The 27,972-nt window shown below is 45.6% G+C and overlaps 2 protein-coding genes across 5 annotated transcripts in view; both read left to right on the top strand.

Annotated features, from left to right (window-relative positions):
• Positions 1-7,608, top strand: part of Ddx46 (DEAD-box helicase 46) — a 46,469-nt gene extending 38,861 nt beyond the window's left edge. Inside the window, 5 exon segments of one of the 4 annotated variants that reach the window (NM_001395621.1) lie at positions 416-589; positions 2,103-2,321; positions 2,970-3,114; positions 3,782-3,855; positions 4,890-7,608. In NM_001395621.1, the coding sequence (NP_001382550.1) occupies positions 416-589; positions 2,103-2,321; positions 2,970-3,114; positions 3,782-3,855; positions 4,890-4,937 (660 nt within the window). In that variant the 3' untranslated portion in view covers positions 4,938-7,608. 4 annotated transcript variants of the gene reach the window in all.
• Positions 7,609-16,718: 9,110 nt separating this feature from the next.
• On the top strand, positions 16,719-26,636 carry C17h5orf24 (similar to human chromosome 5 open reading frame 24). Its single transcript, NM_001400770.2, has 2 exons — positions 16,719-16,944; positions 22,466-26,636. Exon 2 carries the CDS (start codon positions 22,469-22,471, stop codon positions 23,036-23,038), a length of 570 nt encoding a protein of 189 aa, NP_001387699.1. The 5' UTR covers positions 16,719-16,944; positions 22,466-22,468; the 3' UTR covers positions 23,039-26,636.
• The last annotated feature ends 1,336 nt before the right edge of the window (positions 26,637-27,972 follow it).

The following is a 27,972-nucleotide window of genomic DNA, read 5'->3' as shown; positions in this document are numbered from 1 at the left end:
CACAGCATCCTTTCTCCTGAGGATGGCTGGCCCTAAGCTACAACCCTTCTAACTGCTCTCACTGTAGAGTGATTTGGGCTCAGTGCCTACCCCCGGATGCCTGAGAGTTGTTGGTAATGTTCTCAGCTTGAGCCTCTGTATCCTCGTGGACAAGACTGCGTGTTCTCTCTCTGCCTCTCAGCAGTCTCAGTGAATCATGTAGCAGTGATGTTCTTATTTTCTTTGTTAAGATTTTCCAGCAGAGAAAGTAGGTTGGCAAAGCTAGTGAAGAGCTGGTGTATTTTTCTATTGATTCAAGTATTTAAATTTAAATCTAGCCTTTTATGGGAGCACTCCTTGTTTGTGTAAATTATTAACATTGTGTTATATTTCTAATGCAGTGTTTACTAGTCCTTGATTTTCCTCCCTGGCCTAGATTGACGAGCAGATTGAAAGCATGTTTAATTCCAAGAAGAGAGTGAAAGACATGGCTGCTCCCGGCACATCCAGTGCGCCTGCTCCGACTGCGGGCAATGCTGAGAAGCTAGAGATTGCCAAGAGGTTGGCGCTTAGAATCAACGCTCAGAAGAACCTGGGCATCGAGTCTCAGGTATTAAGTAATTTGTTCCGAGTTATTTCTGTTGTTGCTGTGGCGTGAGTACCTTCAGAGCAGAGACCCCAAAATGGAAAAATGTTCTTTAAGAAGGAGGGTTTCTTATGGCCTAGGCTGGCCTGAATTCTCTGTGTAGTCACAGGGACTGGGGACTGCTGGTCCTCTTGCCTCCACGTCCCACACGCCAGGTTTACAAGTGTGCTCGCTGAGTGCACTTCAGACACTGCTTCCGGTGTAGATCCTTTCCAGGAGTAAATTGAGCACAATAAACAAGTTTTGTTAGAGATTGAGTACTCAAGAGTATATTGTGCTCAGTATAGGATTCTCTGAATTCCTCCTTCAGGAAATCTCTGTGTGCCTCTTTTAGAAAACCAGTTAGGCATGTGAGCCATGAATGGTTTGTATAGAGCAGTGCGTCCCCAATCCAGAATGCCACACATGGTTTATAGAGCAGATGAGCATCCCCAGGCTGGGAATGCTCGAGAATCTGAAATTTCCCTTTGGTGACCCGGTGCTGCGGCATGCCCCACCACATGCTTTGAATATTTTTATTAGTTATATATATTCAAATGGTAAAGTTTGTGCAAATATTCTAAAATTTGAAAATTTAAGCTCCAAAATGTTTTACTCCCCAGGCATCATGGACAAAAAAATCCGCAGCTTGTGCTGCAGTTCTGTCTTAGCAAAAACTGAAAAAATAACAATTTTTCTTAATCTGTCATTGGGTGGGTTTATCAGGTATAGCAACAATTACCTTGCTATTTGAACACCTAGTTCTCATTCAAAATATATTTTAACAGAGTGTTTCCTTTATTTCACGTGATTTGTGTTTTGGAGGGTTTTAAGGTTTTGGAGTGTTTTTGTTGTTTATTTTGGGAGACAGGATTTCAGCCCTGGCTGTCCTAGAACTCATTCTGTACATGAAGCTGGTCTTGAACTCAGAGATTAGCTGCCTCTGCCTCTCCAGTCCTGGAATTAAAGGCCTGTTCCACCACAGCCTGGCTGAGATTTTGGTTTTTTAAATATAGGGTCTCATGTTCCCTAGCCTACATAGAGCTGGCAGCCACTCCTTTTCTCTGCTTCCTGAGTGTTGGGATTACAGGAATATGCCATCGCTTTTAAGTAAAACAGAATTTTTCTAGCACGCCCAAAGGATGATGTAGTTAGTTCCGACAGTATTTTGAAGATTCTGAGTGAGTCACTTACTATAATGTACTGAGTCTTTGGATGGATCTTTGTGGGTGGGAAGGTTCAGTGATGGTAGCGGCACAAACCCCGTGAAGCGGTACAGATGCCTAGTAGTCATGTGCTATGTGTCGTATTGAGGGTCAGCTCCTGACCGGTGTCTAGTGAGCTGGGGTAGGCCTTGAGTATCCCTCTGTGCTCTCCAGGATGAGAGGGGTAAATGACAGCATCTGTAGATGACGTGGGGGGCTCTGGTGGAGTCGTGTGTGGTGAGGCTGGTGCTTCCTCTGCGGCAGGTTTAACTGAAGGTCTTCCTAAACTGTAGGATGTGATGCAGCAGGCCACAAATGCCATCCTCAGAGGTGGCCCTCTTCTGGCTCCCACCGTGTCTGCAAAAACCATCGCAGAGCAGCTTGCCGAGAAGATCAATGCCAAGCTCAATTACGTGCCTTTGGAGAAACAGGAAGAAGAGAGACAGGAGGGTGGGCAGAGCGAATCTTTCAAGAGATACGAGGAAGAATTAGAAATTAATGACTTCCCACAGGCAAGTAACAGATTCAAAGGTTCTTATGTTGTGAGGTAGAAATGCTTCGTTGGGAACAGAACCCTTTTTTTAAAATACAGAAACTGTTAGGCTTTTGGTGGTGGTGGTCTGAGTTGGTTTTTTTTTCTTGAGGAGGCTTTATAGTACAGTCTGGCCTCAAAATGTCCTGTAGCTAAGGGGGGGTGACCTTATTACCTGATCCTCCTACATGAGTGCTGCGTCATGGGTGTTCACCACCACCTCTGGCTTTGCTCGTTCAATTTCCAGCATGAGAGAGAACCCAGGACTTGATCCATGCCAGGCATTAGCACTGAGCTGTAGCTCCTGTTTCAGGAATAGCTCTAAGTTCACATTAGCTGTTTGGCTTTACCTATGTAGGGAGCTAGTACTGGGCGTTGAATATGCTTCTTCAACTCGATTTTAGGCTACTTGAATTGAATCTTGCTTGTTTGAGGGAGGGCACAACACCAGGATTGGAAGTCAGAGGACAGCTTGTGGGTCTTATCCCCTCTCACCGAGCAGGCTCCTGGGCTCGGGCTCAGGTCGTCGGTTGGACAGCGGGGACCTTTACCCTCAGCCACTGCGGCTCTCCCTGCTATGAGCCCAGATGTTTACGGGGTAATGTGATTCGCCAACCCTTTCTTTCAGACGGCGAGGTGGAAAGTTACCTCTAAGGAAGCCTTGCAGAGGATCAGTGAGTACTCGGAAGCCGCCATCACAATCAGAGGGACCTACTTCCCGCCTGGCAAAGAGCCCAAGGAAGGAGAGCGGAAGATCTACTTGGCGATTGAAAGTGCGTACCGTTGCTTCTCTTGGAAGCTTGAGTTAGATCATGGTTTGTAGAGACGGAATATGGGTCAGTGTGAAATTGATAGTAGGAAAGACTGAAAATAAGAAGCATCTTTAAGAAGTACATCATCGGGTTGGGGATTTAGCTCAGTGGTAGAGCGCTTGCCTAGCCAGCGCAAGGCCCTGGGTTCGGTCCCCAGCTCAGAAAAAAAGAAAAAAAAAAAAAAAAGAAGAAGTACATCATCATGTGTTGCTTGATGTCTTACTAGGAGTGACCAGATAAATAATAAAGCTGAAAGATCTATTTGTGGAATTTAAGTTTGAAAATTTCTATAAAGCAAGCATGGATTTTAAGGACATCCACTTTTTTCTCTTTAAATACTGAGCACTTCATGATCGTGTGTCTTCCTCATGCACAGGCTGTGTTCACCATTTCTAATTTTAATGCCTGTGCTGTCCGAGTGAGCTGACAGAGCTCACTAACTGTATTTGGGCTGGTGTGTAAGTTAGACAGTAAACCAGCAACACTGCCTCACTACCTTGGCGGGCAGTGCACTTGTAACATGGCGAAGTGCTGCTGTCTGCTGGACCCTCTCATTGTGGAGAAACACTGGCTGTTTCTCCAGTGTAGTTCAGGAGTGTGAACCGTATGTTTTCTAATCAATCATCAGGTGCCAACGAGCTGGCTGTGCAGAAAGCAAAGGCAGAGATCACCAGGCTCATAAAAGAGGAGCTGATCCGACTGGTGAGTGGGACCCGCGGGCCTTACTGCTTTAGTTACTCTGTCAGTGAGCTTCAGTTCAGACGGGCACGGAGGTCAAAACACCTACCTTGCCAGCAAACACCTGGATCACAGCTCGTTGGGAAGTAGAATTCAAGGCCAGACTGCTGGGCTACTCAGCGACCTCTTCTCAACACAGATTATCGTGAAGAATTTGTAGAGTAGGCCCAGTCCTGTGATCACTCTGTAGATGCAGACATGCAGAGTACATACCACACCGTCCTGGGCATCTGGTCCCATTAGGGCAAGGCACATCCTCTCCCACTGAGGCCCAACCAGGCAGTCCAGGTAGGGGAAAGGGGATCCAATGGCAGGGAACAGAGACAGACAATCCCCAGTCTACTTGTTAGGGGATCTACATGAAGACCAAGCTGCACATCTGTAGGGGTCTAGGTCCAGCTCCTGCATGCTCCCTGGATGGTGCCCGAGGTCTGTGAGCCCCATGGGCCCAGCTTAGTTGACTGGGCTTTGTGGTGTCCTTGACCCTCTGGCTGGCTCACCTTTATCCCCCACTCTCTCACAAGACTCCCAGAGCTCCGCCTGACGTTCGGCTGTAGGTCTCTGCATCTGTCTCTGTCTTCTGTGGGATGTAGCCTCTCAGGAGACAGTTATGCCAGACTCCTGCTGTAAGCACAGCAGAGTGTCATTAATAGTGTCAGGGGTCGGCTCTCTCATATGGGATGGATCTCGAGTTGGGCCAATCATTGGCTGGCTGTTCTCAGTCAGAGCAGGGTTCTTTATAAAACCATTCTGTCTCCCTCTACTCAATAGCACCAGGCCCTCCCCCCTTTGCTTTAGGAAGATAGGGTTTCTCCACAGCTCTGCAGTCCCAGAATTCTCTGTGGATAGTGCTGGAATTTAAAGGGTGCACAGCTCCACCTGCTAACAGTAACCTTTTTAACTGAAAGTTTTACGAATTGTTAAAGACCGTGATCTTAAACATTCACTTCTTTGTGTGTTTTTTCTAACCTTCTTCTGTCTTTTATTTTCCATCATAGCAAAATTCATACCAACCCACCAACAAAGGACGATACAAAGTATTATAAACACCGGAGCCACTTTGTACCCGTGCTGTCTGTGACGTTTACAGTGTATTGTAAAGTAAGACTTTTAAAATTCTGTCTTGCTTATTTTTTAAGTACAAGAAACCAGTGTTTGTTCAAGAGGTCATCTGTAAGTACTACCCTATACCCATCCAAACTCCATTTAAATCAGAGCTGTTTTCAGAGTGTGATGTTCTTCGATGTAAACCTTAGATACCAACACTTTAAATATCTGGAGACATTGGGATTTTGTACTGAATGCAGTAATAAAGTGTGTCAGGCACTAAGGGACCACTGGCCTATCCTTTCGGTGGAATTGTGATGTGCTCATCGCCTGAGAACAGGTAAAGAAAGTCCTTGTCACTTCTTGTTGCTGCCTCTAAGCTTATGTCTTCCTGGACAGAATGGACCGTAGTAACTGGATCTCAGAATGTTGGGGGAGAAGTTTACATGACAGGCTCAGAGTTTTTCATTTTAATTTTATCGGAATGATAAATGAGTAATAGTCAAGCCTTGGTTATAAAATTAAAGAGAAAAGTATAATGGGATTTTTGCGTTTCTTTCTTTTTTTTTTTTTTTTTTTTTTTTTTTTTTTTTCGGAGCTGGGGACCGAACCCAGGGCCTAAGCGCTCTACCACTGAGCTAAATCCCCAACCCCTGCATTTCTTTCTTATTCCTACTTTTGAGAGAGTCCCTGTGGAGCATGGGCTAAGGGCTGGCCTTGAACTTACGATCCTCCCTATCTGCCTCTCCAGGGCTTGTTTTTACCACACTCAGCTTCCACTTCTTTTTACTGTGCTAGTGTTTCTACTTCAGGTTCTCTCTCAACCTCTGGTTTTGCCAAGTATGAACTCCTTTATTGACTTCCTTTAGAGAAAAGGATTGTGACCAATATACTACATGTCATGCCCATCCCTCAAAAATGTTCCTTCACTCATCGATATTATGGTCCATACAAGCACTGAAATAATTCAACTTGGATTTTCCTTCAGGATGACGGAGTTATAAGTTGTCCCCCTTGTTAAAACAAGGCCTGGTGGTGCATTGCCTGTACTCACGGCCCCTGGGAGGCAGGGGTAGAAAGATCATGAATTTGAAGTACAGTTTGGCCGTACATAATAAAGCCTCGTGTCAAAAAACTAAACAGACAAGGCTGGGGATTTAGGTCAGTGGGAACGCACTTGCTTAAGTGAACCCCATGTCTGACACAGGATAAAGCCAAAGTGTTTTGTGCTAACTACTGATTGTTGGGCCGGTGAGGTGACTCTGGCTGTTGGGCCGGTGAGGTGATGCAGTGGGTATGGTTTTTGCTGTCACACCTGATCACCTCGGTTCCATCACTTGGATCCATATAGCAGAGTGCAAGTTGTTCTGTAATATGTGTTAACGGGTGTGTGTGTGTGTGTGTGTCTGTGTGTGTGTGTGTCTGCTCTGTGATAATACATCTCAAACACAGCTATAAATAAACGCAGGAAACGGAAGTAAACAAATTACATCAAATGCTGGCATTTGCATTACGGACCACAGCATTTCTTAGTAAGATTTAGTGCACAAAGAACCAAGAATTGCTCTTCAGAGCACTGAGGTCTAATTCTGAATAATCGCATTACCTAAAGGGACAGAACAATTTTTTATTCTCGATTTAAACCAGGTTTAGGGGCCCCCACCTGTAATTCCAGCCCTTAGGAGCCAGAGGCAGGATGGACCCTGAGTTCAAGACCAGCCTGTTCTTTCCTGCATGTAGTTCTACATAGTGAGTTTCAGGTCGGGGTTGGGGATTTAGCTCAGTGGTAGAGCGCTTGCCTAGCAAGCGCAAGGCCCTGGGTTCGGTCCCCAGCTCCAAAAAAAAGAAAAAAAAAAAAAAAAAAGAGTTTCAGGTCAGCCAGAGCTACACAGTGAGACCCAGTCTTGTAAAAAGAGAACAGGCAGATGTATATGTATATGTTGTTGATGTAGAGGTTGATTTTAAGTCAGAGCATACGATAGTTGTTAAACACTTTTAAGGCTAGTGGTAATTCAGTGGTCAGAGGACCCAGGTTCAGTTCTCAGCACCCACATGGCAGCTTACAGTTGTCTGTAATTCTAGTGGCTAAATCTAAAGAACAGTAAACCAATGTAACATAGTTAAAAGCCAGGTGACAGCCATGTGTCCTACTTGTTAGTGTAACTGTAAAGTCTCCTTGGGAAATACTTTTAGACCTTCACATGCCCAGTCACTTCACTCCGAGCAAACAAAGGAGTCACCAGGACAGCAGAAGGCAATGCACTCTACACTGGAACCCCAGGCACCAGCTTTTCTTCCCGCCCTCCCCCTTGGTTGGTTCATTGCTTCTCTCCATCGCCCAGGTGTAGTTTGTTACTTTCAGAGTATGCAGCAGCCACACTGGTACAGTGGTGCTCCCTGAACTCCACACTGGTGCAGTGGTGCTCCCTGAACTCCCTGGCTCCCTGGAGATTCAGAAGTTACATCATATCACATTGTCTGTTTGTGTATCTAACTGTGAAGAGACACCGATAGCATTTTGTTCTAAAATGAGATATTGTTGATCTGTTAGTGTCAACACTGGTTTTTAAAGTTTTAATGCTGTACAGAGTTAAATTCATTTTTGATGCAATATCAATATTTGCTTGCACTCTCTAAATTTCTTACAGAATAAAGTTAAGTCAGCCGGCATTTGACTCAGATTATCTTTCCTTGAATGCTTTCTCTTTTGTTTTTCTCTCCAATTTTCTTTTATTTGTAGATATCTAAGAGAAATATTAGTGTTGGTATATCTTTCTGTTTTTTTTTTAAGACACTAGTCTCACCGTGTAACCCCGGCTGGCTTCACTTGTTTTGTAGACCAGGTTGGCCTTGAACTCACAGAGAGATATATATGCCTGTCTCAGCCTCCCAAGTGCTTTTTAAGAAATAAATAGGGGGTTGGAGAGATGGCTCAGCGGTTAAGAGCACTGACTGCTCTTCTAGAGGTCCTGAGTTCAAATCCCAGTAACCACATGGGGGCTCACAACTATCTGTAATGGGATCTGATGCCCTCATCTGGTGTCTGAAGACAGCTACAGACAGCTAAATAAATCTTAAAAAGAAAAAAAGAAATAAATACATCCTTTTACGAAATACATTTTATGTATTTCATGCATATGTGTTTTTTGTCTGCGTGCGTGCGTGTCTGGTATTGCAAAGCCAGAAGGTGGCGCTGGTTTCCCTGATACTTGAAAACACAAGTTCTTTTGGAGAGTAGATGAGAAATTTTAAAATTAAGAGACAGTTTGTTTTTTTTTTTTTTTTTTAAACGTTCTGTATTTAAGCCGGGTGTGATGGTGAATTCCTTTTATCCCAGCACTTGCAGGCAGGGGCAGGTGAGTCTTTGGATTTGAAGCCAGCCTGGTCTACAAAGTTCCAGGATAGCCAGGGCTACACAGGGAAACCCTGCCTCAAAACAAACTAAAAATTCTCTCTTACTCGATTATCAAATAACCGTTCTTTTTAAAAACACATTTTATGTTCCATGTCCGTGTTTTGTGCTCGGTTACGCCGAGCGAGCCCTGGCTTTCTTCTTCATCCCAGAAGAGCCAAGGAAGAAAAGGGAGCTCCGAATGTGACGTCACGGCCGCTCCAGCCCCTGGCTCTGCACGCTCCTCACACGGAATGAGTGCGCGCATTCTGATTGGTCACCACGATGTCTCTGTCGCTTCTCAGTCTTCCTTGGGGCCTCAGTTTCTAGATACTGAGCTGGTTTTGTCGGTGTCACACACACAAACCAATGGAATTAACTGGAGTTGGTTTGTGTCTGTTTTAAATGAGAAACTCAGGCTTGACGGAGGTTTATGAATGCGTCCAGCCTTCTATAGGGTCTGCTGATTGTTTTAAAAACACATTTGTATTCTTTTTTTCAATTACATATTATATACTCAACTTTTTGTGTGTGTGCGTGTGTTTGCTTTTGTGAGTGTGTCCCCCATGGCTCAGATGTGGAGGTTGGGAGACAGGTCCCAGGAGTAGGAACTTCTGCCAGCGACTGAACTAGGTGGTCAACTGCAGCCGTGAGCGCCTTCACCACTAAGCCGTCACACCTCCTCCTCAGGACCTTGAGAATGGGAAACTAGAGAACAGATCGGCTGCCGTCCGAGTTGCCTCTGAGCTCCTTTTGCTGCTGCACACAACACAGTTTAGCAAGTCCATCACACACAAATGAAAAGACAGATCAGCCATTTTTGTTACACTCAGTACCATCTTATGTCTTTGTTTTGTTCCTTGTTTGGAGGCAGTGCCAGTGCCCTGTGTAGTCCTAGCTGACCTGGATCCCCTCATCTGCTTCACCTGAGTGCTAGGGTTACAGGTGCCCTGCACAGCCTGCCACAGAGCTGTGCTCTGTTTAGTGCCCACCTCATAGAATGTAGAAGGTTAGAGACCGTGTAGCCCTACATTCAGTAAATGCTTGGTTTCACAGACTGAGTCGTGTGTCCAAGGTTATACCCGTAGCGAGGGGCAAGCCTGGGGCAGGGGGCGGGGGGGCAGAGGGTGGGGGTGAGGTTCCGTTACTCAGGTCCTGCCTGGTGAGTGCAGCGTGTGCAGCAAATGTACACTCGTGATGCTCTGACTTCTTCCACTTTGGCTCGTGATGAGGGTGTGCCGCTACGGGGGGGGGGTGGCGAGGGGGGATAGAAGTCTGTGGTGGAGCATTGCCAGCATTTGGGCGGTACGGGGTTCCCAGCAACACATCTGGCAAAAAAGAACAAAGAACATGTTAGTACTGGTTTGGTTTGGGTTGGGTTTTTTTTGTTTTTTTGTTTTTTTGGGGTTTTTTTTTTTTTGTTTTTTTTTTTTTTTTTTGCTATCCATGTTGCCCCGGACATGGTTGGCTACATACAGGTGTTGGGAATTGGTTCTAATGCTTTCTTATTTCGACTCCCAAAAGCTGCGCTTCCAGACCTGAGGTCCTGCCCCCAGCTAGCTTTGATTGATAAAAGAATGGCCAGTATAGCCATTCGCTGCGCAAGGAGACAGGACTCTTAGATATCATGGACAAGGGACTGGGAGGGAGGAAGAGGAGAATCACCATGACTCGGAGGGAGAGGGGTAAGATTTAAGATATGCAGAAGAAAAATCGTCCAGCAGTGTAGGTGGAAAGGGGCTGTGGCCCTATAGGGGTGAAGGGCTGCCCAGAAGGTAACATGGCAGCAAAGATAAAGCATTAGAAGGTGTTAAGCCAGGAGTACTGGAGGGAAATGTGTGCTAGCTGTAGGGAGGTTGAGAAGTGCCCAGCCATTGAGTTAGTCAAGGTCTATCAAAATTAACTGGTGTGTGTGTCTTTCATTCACGAATCCAAAGGGCTCCTGGATGGGTGCGACTTGGGGAGCCAAAGTGGCTTAACAAACTCACTGTTACGCACTGGAGCATAGGTTGTCATAGCTAGACTACTGAGGAGTCTCTTCTGTGATCTGAAGGCTTGAGAGCCTCCCGCTCCGCTCTGCAAGAAAAAGTCATAATCTATAATAATAGGCATAATCTCAGCTTGTCTCATGTGGGAAGCCAGAGCTCTTGAGGCAGAAAAGGAAGGAAAAGGAGTGTAAGAAAGCAAAAAATACCTTCCCTGACCCCAGAGTTCCAGAACAACGAGTGTTTGTTGGGAAGACTGCCTACAAGCATGTTGCTTTGTTTATGTAGAGAATTCCAAGTATGGAGCTGAAGAGATGGCTTAGTGGGTAAAGGCACTTATTACCTGGTCCAAAGACCTGAATAAGGTTCCCAAGACCCACTCGGTGAAAGGAGAGAACCTGCCCTATATGTTGCCCTCTGACCTTCCTACAAACTCTGACATGCAACCCGTGCCTCCAAATTAGAATAATAAGAATGCCATATATCCAGCTCAAAAACCTCTGTAACCTGGGCAGGAGAAGATGGCTCGGAGGTTAAGAGCACTGACTGCTCTTCCAGAGGTCCTGAGTTCAATTCCCAGCAACCACATGGTGGCTCACAACCATCTGTAATGGGGTCTGATGCCCTTTTCTTGTGTGTCTGAAGACTGACCATGTACCCACATACATGAAATCTTTAAAACAAAACAAAACTCTGTAACTCAGGAGCTCTTGCAAGAGCCCCGTCTGTTACAGGTAGCAGTGGGGGCCTGATCTCTGTTATCCTCTCCCGCTGCTTCTGACTAGAGAGGATCATGTTCATCCCATAGGAAGCAGCTAATCAGCGGAAGATGGGCTTCCTTGGAGCAATAGTCACTTTCTAGATAAAAAACATGGAACCATAAAGCCATTTTCTCCCTGATGGTTCTAGGCCCTTTGGCTGCTGTGTCCATTCCCTCAGAGTCCTCACCAGACACTGCTTTGAGCCAGGTGTGGTGGTACCCACTTAAATCTCAGCTCTCTGCGATGAAGACAGAAGATCAAGATATCATGACCATCCTCCGCTGCTCTACACGAGAGCCTGTCTCCAGAAAAATATCACTGCTTTGTGGGATCTTGAAAAACTGATTTTTTTAAAGCCTTTTCTCTATCGCTGTTTTGGGGGGATGAATTATAGATTACACTGAAGAGTACCTACCTATAGGGGTGACTCTCGATGTTCCCCTTGCCTGGCTCTGTTATCAACAGAGACACCTTTGGCTGGGTCTCTGAGAGCATGTCCAAGAAACGTTAGCTCTAGGAGGTGGGAAATACTGCCTCCAGAGTACATGGTGGTCTCCAGAAGCATCCAGAGCCCGGGAGCAAGCAGTGTCCTCGTTCCTTTGCTTCTCATTACACCACTGCCCCCTTGCTCTTGCATGCCCTCACGTGCAAACACACCTGGGCTAGCTTGGAACTGCTAAGGCATCCTCCTCATGGGCTGAACAGCCGCTGGGTGCTCAGCCGGTCCGGCAGGCAGGCAGCCATCGTATATCCCAGCCAGTGTTGTTTAAGGCAGTCTAGTAAATTCCTCACATATGTGCATTTCTGTCGTCTGTGTTCCTTTAGGAAAAATCCTAACCACGATATCAGCTTCAGTCCTGCCTTGTGTCTTTCTGTAGCAGACTTTTCTGGAATGGCCTTACAAAGTGTTAAGAACGGGCAGGGTGATAGCTCTGTTGAGCGTGAAGACAGGGGTTCTGTCCTCACCTCCAAAACTCACGTATGGAAAGTAGAATAAGCAGGAAACGACAAGCCAGAGAGATGGCTCAGCAGTTAAGAGCACTGGCTGCTCTTCCGTGGGTCCTGAGTTCAATTCCCAGCACCCACATGGTGATCATCATCTAAAGTGGAGTCTGATGCCCTCGTCTGGCATGCAGATGTACGTGTAGATAGAACATTCACATACATGAAATAAATTAAAAAAAAAAACTTAAAAAAAAAAACCAACAAAAATTGACCCCATAGACCTACATTTTTCAATGGTTTGTGGGAGTGGCCTTAGGAGGTGCAGCCTGGTTGGAGGGAGAGTCACTAGGTCTGGGGGTTTCAAGTGCCCAAGGCAGACTTATTGGCTCTCTCGTCCTGCTGCCTGTGGGTCCGGATGTAGACCTCAGCTACCTCTCCAGCACATGTCAGCCGGTGTGCTGCCATGCTTCCCGACATTGTGATAATGGACTACACCTCTGAAGTGGTATTCCCGCCCCTAAGAAGTGCTTTCCCTCCCCAAGACAGGGACTCACTATGTAGCCCTGACTGTCCTCGAACTCACTGCCTCACATCCACCTGCCTCTGCCTCCCGGGTGCTGGGACTAAAGGCATGCGCCACTGCACTCGGCTCTCAATGCTTTTGTGAGAGTTGGCATGGTCATGGTTCTCCTCATACCAATAGAACACTGGCCAAGGTACTGTGTACAAAATATGGACGGGACTGGGGAGATGGCTGCTCTTTCAGAGGTCCTGAGTTCAATTCCCAGCAACCACATCGTGACTCACAACCATCTGTAATGGGTCTGATGTCCTCCTCTTCTGGTGTGTCTGAGGACAGCTACAGTGTATTCATAATAAATCTTAAAAAAAAAAAAATGGAGCACACGTGTAATCCCAGTGCTGGGAAGCAGACAGAAATGGGTGATTAGCCAGCAGCCTGGCCTGCCTAGCCGATAAGAGACTGTCTCAGAAATAAGGTAAACAGCAGTGAAGACCAGCAGCCAGCGTTGTTCTCTGGCCTCTACTTACATGCACAGAAAAAAAAAGATCTGAAATTAGATGTTAGACCTTATTGTCTCTTAAAAATCCGCCACTTTTCATGTTTCTGACTGGTTCTGGCACTTTCCCTAAATCCTTTGTTGTGAAGTTGGAGTACCTCTTTAATGTATGGGTTATTTTTTAATGTTTCATGTCTCTCTTTCTTACAAACAGTAACCAGTTCTCTTAACTCCCTGCCAGCCTTCCCCTCAGTTTCCAGTCCAGCCCCTTCAGTTGTTTCTCCTGACCAGTCCTCCCTCCCTCAGTTCCCAACCCTCTGCTTGAACAGTCCCTTCTGTTTCTCCAATAGTAGCTGTTCCAAACTATGCCTTGTTGACGTTTAGTCTTTAGCTATGTACTGTAATGCTAATTTCTGGGTCCCAAGGTCTAGTTGCCTCAAGAATTCTCACCTATACCAGCTTAAGGTCTTTAGGTGGGCAGAAGAGAGGTAGGTGGGGCTTTGGTTCTCAGGCTTGGGGTCTGAGGTGGAGACCAGGAGAGAGGGAGGAAGGGAAGGAAGAAGGTACCATTGGGTAAGTGGGTTGAGAGCGCATGGCCATGAGGGCCGGTCAGTCAGAATAGCAGCAGCCCAGGCAGACACAGCAAGTTATATCTTGGGGCAGTTGACAGGGAAGTAAAGTAGCGTAGAGAGTTGATGTCTGCTCAGGTCTAATGCTCTTAAGGCTTATTATAAATACATTCTGTGTGTCTTATTTTGGAACTAAATGATCTAGGGTGAGGTAGCAACCCCCAAGTAATACTTGCCACCACATCTATCCTAGCTTATCTGTTCAGCTCAGCCTCTGGCTCAACTCTCACTGACTTTCTCGTCTTCTCACTGCCACACCAGTCCACTCCACTGTCGCCTAGCAATATCATCTCTGGCATATCTCGGTTTCTTCTGCCCAACTGTCTCCTATTTTCACTCTGCTCAGTCTCTCTTTTTTTTCCGCTCACCATCTTCTCTAACACTACTCCCCTCTCTCAGCCACTGCTTGCTTTTTATATCTCCTGCTCCCAGAAGTCCAAGAAGCAACAGACACTGAAGGCCATAGGGTCAAGCAGTTCTCCTAAAGGCCAGTTGACTAGCAGCTGGGGATATTTTAAAGAGCCAGGCACACAAAAGAAGTCACACCACATACTTCCTCTAAGTCTGCCCTTGTGTCTGACACCCATTGGAAGTTAGGGTTCCCCAAGGCAAACCCTCAATCCTATGCAGAGCGATGCTCTGCGGAAATCACTGCAGGCTGCATGCATGTGACTTCTCAGGGAACAAGAAGCCGAGTGTGGTGGTCCTTCTAGGGCCCAGCGTAGCCACTCTGGAGTCTGAGTTGGAGATCTAGTAGTGTTTTCCTGCTAAACAGCCAGCTTCCCAGATGCCAGCTCAGATCGCTGACCCTTTGTTCAGAGTTTGCTTTTATTTGAGACTAAGTCGCACTATCCATAGTTCTCAATCTGTGGATCGAGACTCTTGAAGTCCTCCATTTCCAAAATAAAGTTTACATCACAATTGATAACACTAGCAAAATTATAGTATGAGGTAGCAACAAAATAATTTTATGGTTGTGGGTCACCACGATTTGGGGAACTGTACTAAAGGGTCACGGCAATAGGAAGGTTGAGAACCATTGTTCTTTGTAGCTGCCCTGTAACTGGCTGTGTAGACCAGGCTGGCCTTGAACTCGCAGAGAGCCTCCTGCCTCTGCCTCCCCCGTGCTGGGATTAAAGTCATGTCCCACCAAAGTTTTCCCTGGAGGCCGAGTAGGCAGACTGCTGTCCATGTGGCTAATCTGTCTCCAGTTCCTTTGGAGATGGTACTGATAGGTGATGCTTTCAGACCTATGCCAAATCACTCTGATGGCCATGTCTCAAAGCAAAGCCCCAGCCAGTACAAACACCATGATGCATGGCATAGAGGTCACATCCAAGCTTCTTCCTTTTGCTCTATTCAAAAAGAAACTGACGGGGCTGGGGATTTAGCTCAGTGGTAGAGCGCTTACCTAGGAAGCGCAAGGCCCTGGGTTCGGTCCCCAGCTCCGGAAAAAAAAGAACCAAAAAAAAAAAAAAAGAAACTGACTTGAGCTGAGCCAGTAACCAAATGCAGTGCCAGGACCCTCCTCTTGAGAGCAGCTTTTAAGTGCCAGGGAACTGGTTTCCTGTCTCTAGTTAATGCTCAAAAATGGGGACATCAGTACCCTCAACTTAATGTCACAGCTCAGTAGCCAGAGCTAGCAACTCAGTGCCTTCCTCTCTCTGAGCAGGATGGTGGACCTCCAGTCTCACCTCCCAGTCTGACTCCCAGATCTGTGCAGTCTTGCTGCTACAGTCTAGCCACCTGCTACCTGCTTCTAGGCTGCCAGCTCCAAGTCACCTGCTTTTTTCTTACAACCCACTAGGCCCACTCTGCCAGAAGACAGAAGGCCCCAGTAGGCAATGAAACCCTGGAGACTGGTCTTCCCCAGACCTGTGTTACAGCACAGAGCCCTGCTGGGAAGGAAGTTTCCCCAGATGCTTCCAGAGCACGAAGGGAGTAGTGTTTTTATGGTCGAGCTGTCATGGGATGGGGAGATGTCGCTGTCTGAGCAGACAGAAGACTGCTGCAGTTGAGACCCAGTAGATGTGTGAGCAGGGTCATCTGGGGTGACGTAGGCTGGCTCATCCAAAGGGAGACAAAGCAAGGCCAATATTGGAGCAGCTGCCAGAAGCATCGCAGCGGTTCTCTCTGCCAGACAGGAGTCTCCTTGGGCAGCTCTGATGCCACACAGGAGTCTCCTTGGGCAGCTCTGATGCCACACAGGAGTCTCCTTGGGCAGCTCTGATGCCACACAGGAGTCTCCTTGGGCAGCTCTGAGATTTGTGGCTGTTTTCTTTCATCTTAAACAAAACAAAAACAGCAAAACTATGTTGTTAATGTATGCTTGCAGACCTTTGAAGGGAGGGGCTCCTTGGGTTCCTGAGCAGAAGATGAGGTCTTTGTTGCCTCCTGCTGGACAGGTTTTGGATTTCCCTCGGAACGGAGTGCTGGAAGACTGTCAATTTCATGTCACCTTCTCGTAGTAAGAACTCTACAAGAATCCAGGATAATTCTACCACAAAGTGACTCCGAAGGAACGGCCAAAATGCAATCAGGCTAGTGGCTCGCCCTTTTTAGGATGAAGGATCTGGCACAATCTATAGATGTCAGGGATTTAAAAAACAAAACTAAATGCTACGGGGCATCCCACAAAGTACTTTTAATTATTACACATCTTATGTCTGAGAGCCCTAACACTATCACCATCTGAATAGTCTCAGGTTTGGAGGTGGGTAATCTCGCCCTACCCACCCCTAAGAAGCTAAAGGGCAGACATGATCAGGCATCGTTTAGAAACAGCCGTGAAAACGGCTTCTGGAAAACAACAGCGGGATTCAAACGTTGCCTGCGTCACCGAGTAATCCTGTGATCTGAGAAATCTACCGAGTGGTAGGACCATCGGAATTTCACCTAGGCTAACCGCTCTCTCTTCTCGGCCCGACACGCAGCTCCGCAAAGGCCGCGTCCACGCCGCGCGCGCGCGAACTCTGTCGCGGGCCGCACGACCGGTCTCGCGATATTTAGGCGGGCGGGCGTGCGCCTGCGCCTGCGCGAGCGGCGCTCACATTCCGGGGCTGTGGCGGTCTCTTCCTCCCGCGTCCGGGGCCCGCGGTGAGGGCTCTTGGGAGTCGGGCGCTGGCGTGGGCCTCGCCGCCGCCGCCGCCGGCCCTCTGCCGTGACTGGACTGGGCCGCACGGAGAGGGCGCGGCCGGACTGAACGGAACGGGCGGGGGCTTTCCTGCCTATGGGCGGCCCCTGGGCGCTCTGAGGGCCGGGCTCCGAGCGGCCGAGGTAGGGCGCGGGGCGGCGGCTGGCGAGGGGTCTGGCGAGCCCGGGCGCGGGATGCGGCGGAGAGCGCGAACTCCTCCTTCCTCCGGGGCGGCTGGGCCCGCGGTACTTCCGCCCGGATGCCCGCCGGCCTCGCGGCAGGCGGAAGTCACGGCGCGGGCCGCGCAGCCATGGCTGCAGGGTGGGCGCGGGGATGCAGGCTCGCCCTCGAGCTGCGGTAGACCCCGCATCCCGGCGACACGGCGGGGAACGCTTCGGGTTCCAGTTAGGATGCTGGCTTGGGGGAGCCGCCGTGGGGCACGGTTAAGGAGCGCAGAGAAGACAAAGGAGACCGTTATTTATGTTGTGTCCTAGTATCTAAACTTCTCGCGAGGCAGGGAGCGGAGCAGCACCCTCAATGATTGACACGGCCCTCCACACACACTGGTTTAGAATTATGAAGTCACATGTAATTATCTATAGTAGTTAGCCAAATAGTAACAAAACCCCCGAGGATTATGTGATATTTGATCTTTGGACGAGAACGGGATGTGGGCCTTTGAAGCTTTGCTATATTTACAGAGCTTCAAGGTGTCTTGTGAATTTACTAAAGATAGTTTTCTTGGGAGCTATGTCTGCCACATGCAAGGTTAAAAAAAAAGTGATTTTTTTTTCATTGAAAGACGGCGGGATTACCTACAGTAAAACTGCAGGGAAAGCAAATCGCAGCAGACCTTCAAAACTATTAATTTAAGTCTCAGTAAAACTCCTTGTTGGCTTCCTTAAACTTTCCAGTAAACCATTTTAAAAGATACTTCTCCGTTGCTTGCTATGTGCAAGGCATTGGGTTCCACCCCTAGTACTACGAACAGCTGTAGCCTTCGCTATGCAACACAATTTGTTCTTTAACTCTTAGCTTACATGCCAACTACATATTCTTCCCACTTTTTTTTTTTTTCTTTTTTTTCGGAGCTGGGGACCGAACCCAGGGCCTTGCGCTTGCTAGGCATTCTTCCCACTTTCTTAAATGTAACCCACATCATTTTAGTGAGCTTTGCATGGAGAGAATCCAGGAATAGCTGGGGGGTGGGGGGGAAGCGATTAAGAATGTACGGGTCTTGGGCTGGAGAGATGGCTCAGCGGTTAAGAGCACTGACTGCTCTTCCAGAGGTCCTGAGTTCAAATCCCAGCAACCACATGGTGGCTCACAACCATCTGTAATGGGATCTGATGCCCTCTTCTGCTGTGTCTGAAGACAGGAATGGTGTACTCATATATAATAAATAAATTTAAAAAAAAAATGTACGGGGCTGGAGAGATGGCTCAGCGGTTAAGAGCACCCGACTGTTCTTCCAGAGGTCCTGAGTTCAATTCCCAGCAACCACATGGTGGCTCACAACCATCTGTAAAGAGATCCGATGCCCTCTTCTGGTGTATCTGAAGACAGCTACAGTGTACTTATATATAATAAATGAATAAATCTTTAAAAAAAAAATGTACGGGTCTTGGAGAGAGCTAGGTTTTGGTTCCCTTCAGTATGTTGACACAACTCGAAGCCAAAGGTAACTAAGTGTACTGCATCCCAGGGGCACTCACACTCATTTGTTCTCATGTAGACAAGCATGATTTTAAAAATAAGGTAATAGGTGGCCAAGCATGTTGGTTAACACCTTTATACCCATTACCTGCTTGGTGAGGCAGGAGGATTGCTATGAGTTTCAGGTCAGCCTAGACAAAGTAAGACAAACTTTAAAAATAAAAAATAAAAAAAAAAAACCCCAAAACCAAACCAAAGAATTATTAGCAGGTAGGTCTTGGAGTGGAAACAGATAGGCATTTTGATGAACAGGGTTAATGCCAATGTGTTATCCAAATGCTGAAAGTTATCATGCACGTAAATAAATGGTTTTATATATAAAGGATTTCACAGTGCTGAAACAGGTTGTAAGAATACTTTTTTCTTTGCTGGAGAGATGGTTCAGTGGTAAGAGCACTGACTACTCTTTCCCAGCAACCACATGGTGGCTCACAACCATCTGTAATGGGATCTGATGCCCTCTTCTGGTGTGTCTGAAGCTAGTGACAGTGTGCTCACATACATGAAATAAATACATCTTTAAAAAGAATATTTTTTCCTTTATCTGGCAATCCCATGTATAAGAGAAAGAGCTCCCATCTTACTACCTCCGTTTCTTGCTTTCTATGGAGCTCGGGGATGTCTGACTCTGGATGCTCTGCAGCCTTTCCAGTGGTAAGATTGGCAAGCATGGTTGCACATCTGTGGTTGTGTGCATGTGTGTGCATTCCTAGCGCTAGAAGTCAATGCCAGGTGTCTTCCTTAGTTGCTGCTCTCCATCTTAGTTTTTGAGATAAAGTCTCCCACTGAACTTGAACCTGGAGCTCTTAGATTCCGGTAGGCTGGCTGACCAACGAATCTGCTGCCGGCCTGCTACCTCCCCTGTGGGGTTACAGACACAGGGTGCTGTGCTTAGCATTTTTGCTGGAGATCCAAACCCAGGCACTTCACCCACAACTGAGCCAGTTCCAAGGGGTTTTTTGTTTGTTTATTTTTTGAGGTCCTGGCTGTCTGAAATTTGCTATGCACTATCTAGAGAAAGTCTTGGTTGTCATAAATTTCGGGGAAAAGCAGTATTACTGACATCTCGTGGATGCTGTTTAGCAGACTCAGTGTAGAGAAGGCATACCTGGCTGGCTGTCGTGACTGTGCCATGCTAGCACAAACGGCTGGCTCCCTCTTCAGGTTATCTAAACTCCTATTTGGCTTTGTAATCTAATGAGTGTAAAAAGAAAGGGAAAAGGCTTATTTGTGTGTGTGTATGTGCGTGTGTGAGCAAGTACACACTTGTTCATGTATGTGACTGTGTTGATGCAGAGACCAGGGTATTGTCTTCTGTTTGTGTTTGTCTCATCTCGTCACCTCCTCCTCCTCCCCCCCCCTTCTTCTTCTCTCTCTCCCCCCCCTCTCCCCCCCCCTCTGGTTTTTCTGAGAGACAGGTTTTCTCTGTGTATCTCTGGCTTTCCTGGAATTAGCTCTGTAGACCAGGCTGGCCTTGAACGCCTAGAGGTCACCTGCCTCTGCCCCCTGAGTGCTGGGACTACAAATGCGTTGTCACTACAGCAAGGTCTACCCAGTCTTTTGAGTCAGGATCTCTCCCTGAACCTGGAGCTTCTTTTTTCTCAGCCATTGATCTTCCTGACTCCACTCCTCTTGGCAAGCTGTGTGTGTAGTCAAAATTGCTCTGTAAGGTAGGTGCTAATATCCAAACTCTAGTCCTCAAAATCGTGCACCAAGCACTGTTCACTGCTGAGTCAGTCTCCAGTCCCTGTTCTGTTTCTGTGAGAAAGCGTACACTGCGGCGCGTGTGCAAAGTGTAGTATACAGAGAATGCTCAGAAGCCAACTTTAGGCTAGTATTATGTTTAAAACTTACCTTGAGGATTCCTATTTCTTTATTCCTTTTTTTTCTTTCTTTTCTCTTCTTTTTTCTGTTGTTGCTTGATTGTTTTCCAAAATATGGGTTTCTCTGGCTTTCGTGGAACCCCTGTAGATCAGGCTGGCTAGGAACTAAGAGATGCAAGTGCCTTTGCCTCTGCTGGGATTAGAGGCAAGTGCCAGCTGTTTCCTTCCTGAAGTTAGAATTGGAGCTAGTGAAGTAAGTGTTGGTAGTTGGCTCGCATATCTTGGGAAGTGAGCAGAATTACTCCTTTTAGTATTTTTGTTGTTCTTTGAGTAGCGCGTGCTCTGTGATGAGTTCTTGTTCCTCCTGCTCGCATGACTAAGTGGACTAAGTGCCTTATTCCGATCCCAGGGCAGAATTGCAGTGTTCTGTATGTGGAGGATGCCACTGCAAGCCTTCTATTTTAAATCCGAATCGGAGTTCATAGCTTTGTCTTTCTTGCCTTACAGTATTGCGGCCTGAAAACTCATTGCCTTGTGGTATAGAAGGAAAAAAATCACAGACAACCGATGACTTTGGACTTGTTCAGGGCTCTGTAAAGCAAGATGGCATACCCTGTAATGACCTGTTTGGCGTTAAGGTTATGTTGTAGGAGTAAATGGCATTTGATTGTTACTTGATGTTCAGGTCGTGAACATCAGTCACATTGTGTATGTGCTCATCTGTTTTAGCTGATCAGACCCTTTGTTTAGCCTCTGTGTGGATACTGCCTTTTGTTTGGATAGAGGCCATTGAAAGGGATTTTGTGCTAGGCCAAGACATTGTGTTCCTTGCTTGACAGTATCTGGTTTTGAAAAGTGTAACACACACTCAGGATCCTGTATAAATAATATATTTCCATAATGACTGGGTGTCCCCTTTGTGGAAACTGATCAGGTTAAGAGTGCCCAAGTGAGAATACACTTCAGTACCAGGAAGGCAGGCTACAGTTAGGCAAGGAGACCCAGTTTAGTGAGAGTTCTGGGGTTTTATTTGTGTTGAAACTTTTTTAACATTTATTTCTGTGTTTGTGTGTGCATGTGCGGGCACAGGTTATGCAAATATGTGGATATCAGAGGACACATGAGAATGGATTCTCCTACCTTTCCAGTCATGGGAATGTCAGGTTTGGCGGCAAGGGGCTTTACCTGCCGAGACATCTTTTTGGCCTTTGTTTTGGATTTTATCTTTCTAGGGTTTAATAACTTAAAAGGAAAAAAGCCTACAAACTCTTCATTTTCTACTTCTATCAGCTCTAGCCAGATATTATAGGTATTAAGTTAGTGTTTTGAGTTCTGTTTTCAGAAAAATTAAGATTTTTGAAAAATAATTGTGTATGACTGTTTTGCCTACATGTATGCATGTTTACCATGTGAATGCTTGGTGTCCAAGGAGATCAGAAGAGGATGTCAGTCCCCTGGAACGAGAACTATTATTGATGGTGTGAAACTATGTGGGTGCTGAGCCTTGTTCCATTGCAAGAGCAACAAGTCTTCTGCTGAGCCATTGTTCCAGCCTCTAATTGAGTGGTCTTATGTGACATTGGTTCCTACCTATAACTGAGAAAGCCATGACTCTTTGATGCTGTTTGTGGTGTGACTTGGGGGAGCCATGGACAACACTATGTACTCTAGGTCGGGCACCAACAAATCACAAAGAATTCCCATCAAGGCTGGCTTAGTGAACCAGCGAGTTAGGTCACTTACGGCCGTATAGACAACTCAGAGGCAGCTACAGCACTGAACAAGCTATCCAGCATGAGTCACAGCCTAGAAAAACCTCGTTCCTAGAACTCCTGTCTACCTCACCCAGGTGTCTGGGTTCTCTGGTCTTTCTCTCCTTAGCATCTGCTTCCTAGTTTTATAGACTTGGCAGGGAAGGAGAGTAAACCCCCTAATTGAACCTTCTGGGTCTCCGTCCTCACAGAAGGAAGGAGTGCTTTAGCTGGATGGAACAGTGTGTAAGAGTTTTGGAGTCTACCATGTTGCTGTAGTTTTCGGTAGTCTACATGGCTGTCAGAAGATGACTTTCCCATTGCACTGTGTCACACAGACAGGCACTCATCTGCTCTTGTCTCTGTCTCGGTAGGAAATGATGCACCCGGTTGCAGGCGGGAACCCAGCGTTCTGCGGGCCTGGCAAGCCTCCCTGCCTCAGTGATGACGCCGCCATGAGAGCCGCTGATCAGTTTGATCTGTACTCCTCCCAGCAAAGCAAGTACAGCCACACAGTCAGCCACAAACCCATGCTCTGTCAGAGGCAAGACCCATTAAACGAAGCACACTTGCAGCCTACCAGTGGCAGAAACACAGAGATAAAAGATGAACTAAAGAAAAAGAAAAACCTCAATCGATCTGGTAAGCGAGGCCGGCCTTCGGGAACCACCAAGTCAGCAGGATACCGGACCAGCACAGGCAGACCCCTGGGAACCACCAAAGCAGCTGGATTTAAGACCAGTCCAGGCAGGCCTCTGGGTACAACCAAAGCTGCAGGATACAAAGTCAGCCCAGGCAGGCCTCCAGGTAGCATTAAAGCTCTGTCCCGTCTTGCAGATCTTGGTTATGGCTGTGGCACTGCTGCCTTTCCTTACCCTATGATGCACAGTAGAGTGGTTCACGGGGTTCAGGAAACGAGTGGTGAGGTCAAGCCACCCAGTGAATGAGCGAGACAGGAGAGCACGTGCTAGGAGCAAATTGTTAGTCACCCCAAAGCTTCTTGCTTTAATTTGACATAATCATACCACGTGGACTCCCCAGTTCTGTTTCTGTTTGCTTTCCCTCACCCCGCACTTCTTTTTCTTTCTTTTTAGCTCAGAAGCTGCCACAATTGAGAGGTGCACTTTGGGCAGGAGTAGTACATTGTGTCTGTGTTGTACACGGTTCACAGGACAGGACACTCAGCTCAGTCGTCTATGCTTTCCCTTTGGGCTGTTCTAAGTGGACTCCTTTTACTTGTGAGTAATCCAGAGCGAGGCACTGTAACTGAAGCGGGGAGCAGCAACTAGTGAGCAGATGGGCGGGGAAGGCTGTGAAATAAGACACAGCTCTCTGGATGCTTTGGAACTTAAAACACAGCTTCTTCTTTATTGATTCGCATGGCATTAGTGATCATCATTCCTAAAGCACTGTGCAGTGTCTGCCTCGAAGAGAGCATAGTTACAGGGTGTGTGTTTTCAGTTGCCTAAGAGCATATGCACCAAACACTACAAACAGCTCAAACCCTTGAGTACGTCAGAAACCTGCACAGCATATTTAATATACAAGAAAAAAGAACCCTTAGAAGTCTGCATGTAACTATAGTCATTCTGTTTTGTGTTTCATATACTTAGTATTATATTTTAAAACATTTATTACTATTGTTCATTTATTTAAAAAAATTTTTTTTTTTTTAGTTTTTCTGCGTAATTGTTATTACACTTCATTAGTACTTAATTGCATTTTCAGGTTTATACCTACCAAAGGACACAAATTGAGTGGTCAACTGCAAAATTGGTCTAAGCAGGAAGCAGTGTCCTGGCTGTCAGGACCCAAATACCAATAAATGTAACTTGGTATGCGCGAAACCTGTGAAATGAGCGCTGGGTAGCATAAAAATGGCAGCATGGCTCCAGGATGACCGTTTCTTCCAAAAGAAGGCTCCCTGGTGCGGCTTGCTTTAGACACAGTGTAGAAAAGTCAAGTACTGGGCATGAAGGTATACTCATTTAGGGTAATCTTTGGAAATGTTTCCTGTTAATACACATTTTATTTATTTTGAATTTGTTCTGAGTAAACTGTTATAAACTTTAAGATTGAAAAGCTTTCCGTGGGTCAGGTATGGAGGCCCAGGAATTTGATTCCAGCATTTGGGAGGCTGAGGCAGGCAGAGCTCTGAGTGTGTGAGGTCTACATAGTGCCAGGACAGCCAATGCTAGGTAGAGAGACCCTATCTTTAAAAAAACAACAAAGAAAAGCTTTTACTGAACTTAAAAAATTATGTTTTTTACTTGCATTTTAAATGCTTTTGAGAATAAAATGTAGATTTAAAGGACTTAAAAACTTTAAAAATAATCAGAAATTTAAAAGGGACACACGTACTGGTTGGTTAGGCTTGCTCTCAGTCCATGCAAACTGACTGTATGTAAATACCATGTTTCAGACCTCTGTCGGGGGACAAGCAGCAAATCTCAGGTGCCCCATGATAGCTGACACAACAGCTGGGCATCCGCTCCTGCAGTAGTACGTGCTTTATTATGTGTGGAGACTGTAACCTCAGCAGTACCAGCTTCGCACAAACCACAGGGGACAGTGAGCAATGCTGGACGACCACTGAACCAGCCTAGAATATAAAACTGAATGACTTATTCAGAACAGTGTAACTTCTGGCACATGCAGATGCTTGTCTTCATTGGCGTGTTCATCTGTCACGTAGCTGTTTCTGAAGTTGTTCAGCAGCTGGCTGTTGAGAATTCCTTGCAAGGCTAGTTCCTGAGGACAGTTGAAATAGTCTAGTCTAGAATGTCAAGGACTTGGGTGCATGTTGTGTTTCCTCATGAGTCTACATGGCATCCTTTCAGTTTGATTTCCTTCCTGATTTTCTACCTTGTCATTTCTTCTTGCCCTTTCCCACACCTATCCCCTTCCCTCAGCTCTCCAGCACATCTACTCAGTGGTGCTGTGCTGTGTGTCAGAAGATAGAGTGGGTGGCTTGTATATGTTGATGACAGTGTTTGTATTAGGAGCTTGATCCCAGGAACAGGGGTGGATGGATGGATGGCTACAGTTGTGAGTGGATGACGTCACTTAGGAAACTGCGAGCAGCACTTGGGATATGAAATGTGTGCACTGGTGAACACCTGATTCTACTTTTCTCCCTGTGGACAGTTTACCAGTGCCACGTTGGAGAGGCACGGTGAGGACAGGAAGGAAGTCTTCACATAAAAATATTTTTGCTTCTACATGATCTAAAGACTGCATTCTGCATCTTTTGTAACATGGTCCTTTGTCATGACAGACACTGAAATAGCATGTGAAACATTGCCTAGATGCCAGTATATTCAGTCGGGGAAAACTGTTGTCCCCTACCCCCACCCCACTGTATAATTGTTCCTTAAAAGGTAAATTGCTAATTTTATACTGTGTGATTCTATTCTTCATAAATAGGTTTCACTATTCTATATTAAACTTTGTCAGAAAATGATCTACTATTCAAGTAAGTTTGTTTTACTTTTTTCTGAAAAGGATATTTTACATGCCTTATTTATTATTGTTATCAAAACAAATAAGGGGTCAATACAGATGAAAATTTCACTTTCCACAGCTATCACCTTGCCTAATTAATCTTTAGTATGGGGTGATTTTGATACTATCTTTGGAGTTTTGCACTGGATATTTAAAAATATATATTGGCACAATATATTGAAAAATTAAATAGTATTTGGTTTAATTTTTAATATTTGAAACATTTTTTAATTAGTGTTTAAATCAGACTAACAATTCTTTGTATTTTTAATTACTTTTTTAAAAGGGACATCTGAAAAGTGGTATTTATTCATTCCAAACTGGTGTTTGTGTGAATTTACATATATTTTCATGAAATATGAGTAGGATTTCTTTGAGGTAAAATCTGGATCCATTTATTATCAGGTTAAAGACGCTTCATCCAGTGTAATAATAACCACAGTGTGTAAGTTTAAATGGTGAACTTCTTCATGCTTTAAGAAGCTTTAAGAGAACAGTTCAGGGGATACTAAGATGATTGCTCTGTCAGTTCCTTGTCTATATGCAGTAAAACTTTATGATCCGTTACAGCAGTGTAACAGTTCACAACAGTCTTGGGCATAAAAAGTTTTGATGCTCTTTTAATCTGTCTGTTCTAGCATAATGACTGCGTTCAAACTCTTAAGATGTATCTAAATATTTGCTTTTCTCCCTTTTCCTTCCAAGTAGACAGACCTGTGCTCTCACATACAATGTATTTAAGTTTTTAGAAGTGATGCTGTAGTAAGTCAGTCGTGTGATTTAATCAGGCCACTCTTGATTCTTTGATTCACAGTTTCCTTTTTCCACAGACAATTATGAGAAACAATTACCAGTTAACTGATAATAAGCACGTTGTCCTCTGCTGTAAAAAGTCTGAATAGATACTGTGTATGTTTCCATGTCCATGAACTTAAGCTACTCGTGTGCAGTTATGTGTATGGAATGGAGTAGTGTTCATGATTTGTATCTACATCATCATATGGATGTATATTTATTAATAAAGTCATCACTTTAAAACCAGCTGTGTACCACTTTATATATTTTCTATGTGGGGGGTTCAGGAGTCATGTGCATGCCACAGTATCTGAAAGGTCAGAGGACAGTCTTGGGAGTGGTCAGTCACGTAGCTCTGTGGTCTTGGGACCAAGCCTGCTGTTCCTACTGTGAGGGTAGGCTAGCACAGTAGAGAAGCCATAAATGAAAACAGAGACCTTCTCATCATTTGTTGGTAGTATATTTATCTTGGAATTTTCTATTATTTTTATTTATTTGATTGGTTAGTTTTGTTTTCCAGACAGGGTTTCTCTGTGTAGCCCTTGCTTCTTGGAACTCACTGTGTAGACCAGGCTAGCCTCAAACTCAGAGACCCTTCTGCCTCTGCCTCCAGAGTGCTGGGATTAAAGGTGTGCACCATCACTACACCCTGCTGAATTTTGTATTCTAATATTCCTCTCTTTAAAAAAAAAATAATTATATATTTGTATTTCTTGAATTTCTGTTATTGGGGCTGGAGAGATGACTTAGTGGTTAAAAGCAGTTACTGTTCATTAAAAATAGATATTTTTGGGGTTGGGGATTTAGCTCAGTGGTAGAGTGCTTGACTAGCAAGCTCAAGGCCCTGGGTTTGGTCCCCAGCTCCGAAAAAAAGAAAAAAAAAAGTATATCGGGCTAATAATATGTTGTTTTCATTCAGACAGCCTCATGCAGTCCAGATGTGCCTCCAGCTCACTATTGTAACTAAAACTGGCCTTGTACTCTTTACTTTTAAAAAGGATTAATTTGTGTGCCTGTGCACACATGTGGTTATCTTCAGAGAAAGAAGCTGGAGTTAAACTGTTAGGAGCTGCTGTATAGGTGCTGAAACTTGAACTCAGGTCATCTGGAAGAGCAGCCAATGCTTTTAATCTCTGAGCAGTCTCTCCAGACACTTGTGTATTTCTTTGTTTGGCTATTGTTATTTCTTTGTTGTTTGTTTTGTTTTGAGACAGGGTCTCTGCATATCCCTGGCTGTTCTGAAACTTACTATGTGAATTAGACTGCCCTCAAACTCACAGAATTCCACTGGCCTTTACCTCCCAAGTAGTTGTTTGGATTAAAGGAAAGGCTTCACTACTTTTTTTGAGACTCCAGGCTGGCCTCAGACTCATAATGTAGCCAGGGATGACCTAGAACTACTGATCTTGTCCTGGGACTGCAGGTGTATACCACTGTACCTCACTATAAATTATTATTGTTGCATTTTTACTGCAGGAATGTGTGAATGTTGTGTGTGTATATGTTCTGTGTGGCTTCTGGAGATCACACAAGTAGTCTTGGCAGCATGCTGGCAACAAGCATCTTCCTCAATGAGCCGTCT

The sequence above is a fragment of the Rattus norvegicus genome, chromosome 17, assembly GCF_036323735.1.
Source record: "Rattus norvegicus strain BN/NHsdMcwi chromosome 17, GRCr8, whole genome shotgun sequence".
Lineage (NCBI taxonomy): Eukaryota > Metazoa > Chordata > Mammalia > Rodentia > Muridae > Rattus > Rattus norvegicus.
The sequence above is the reverse complement of the archived record's forward strand: the minus strand, read 5'-3'. Positions and strand labels throughout refer to the sequence as shown.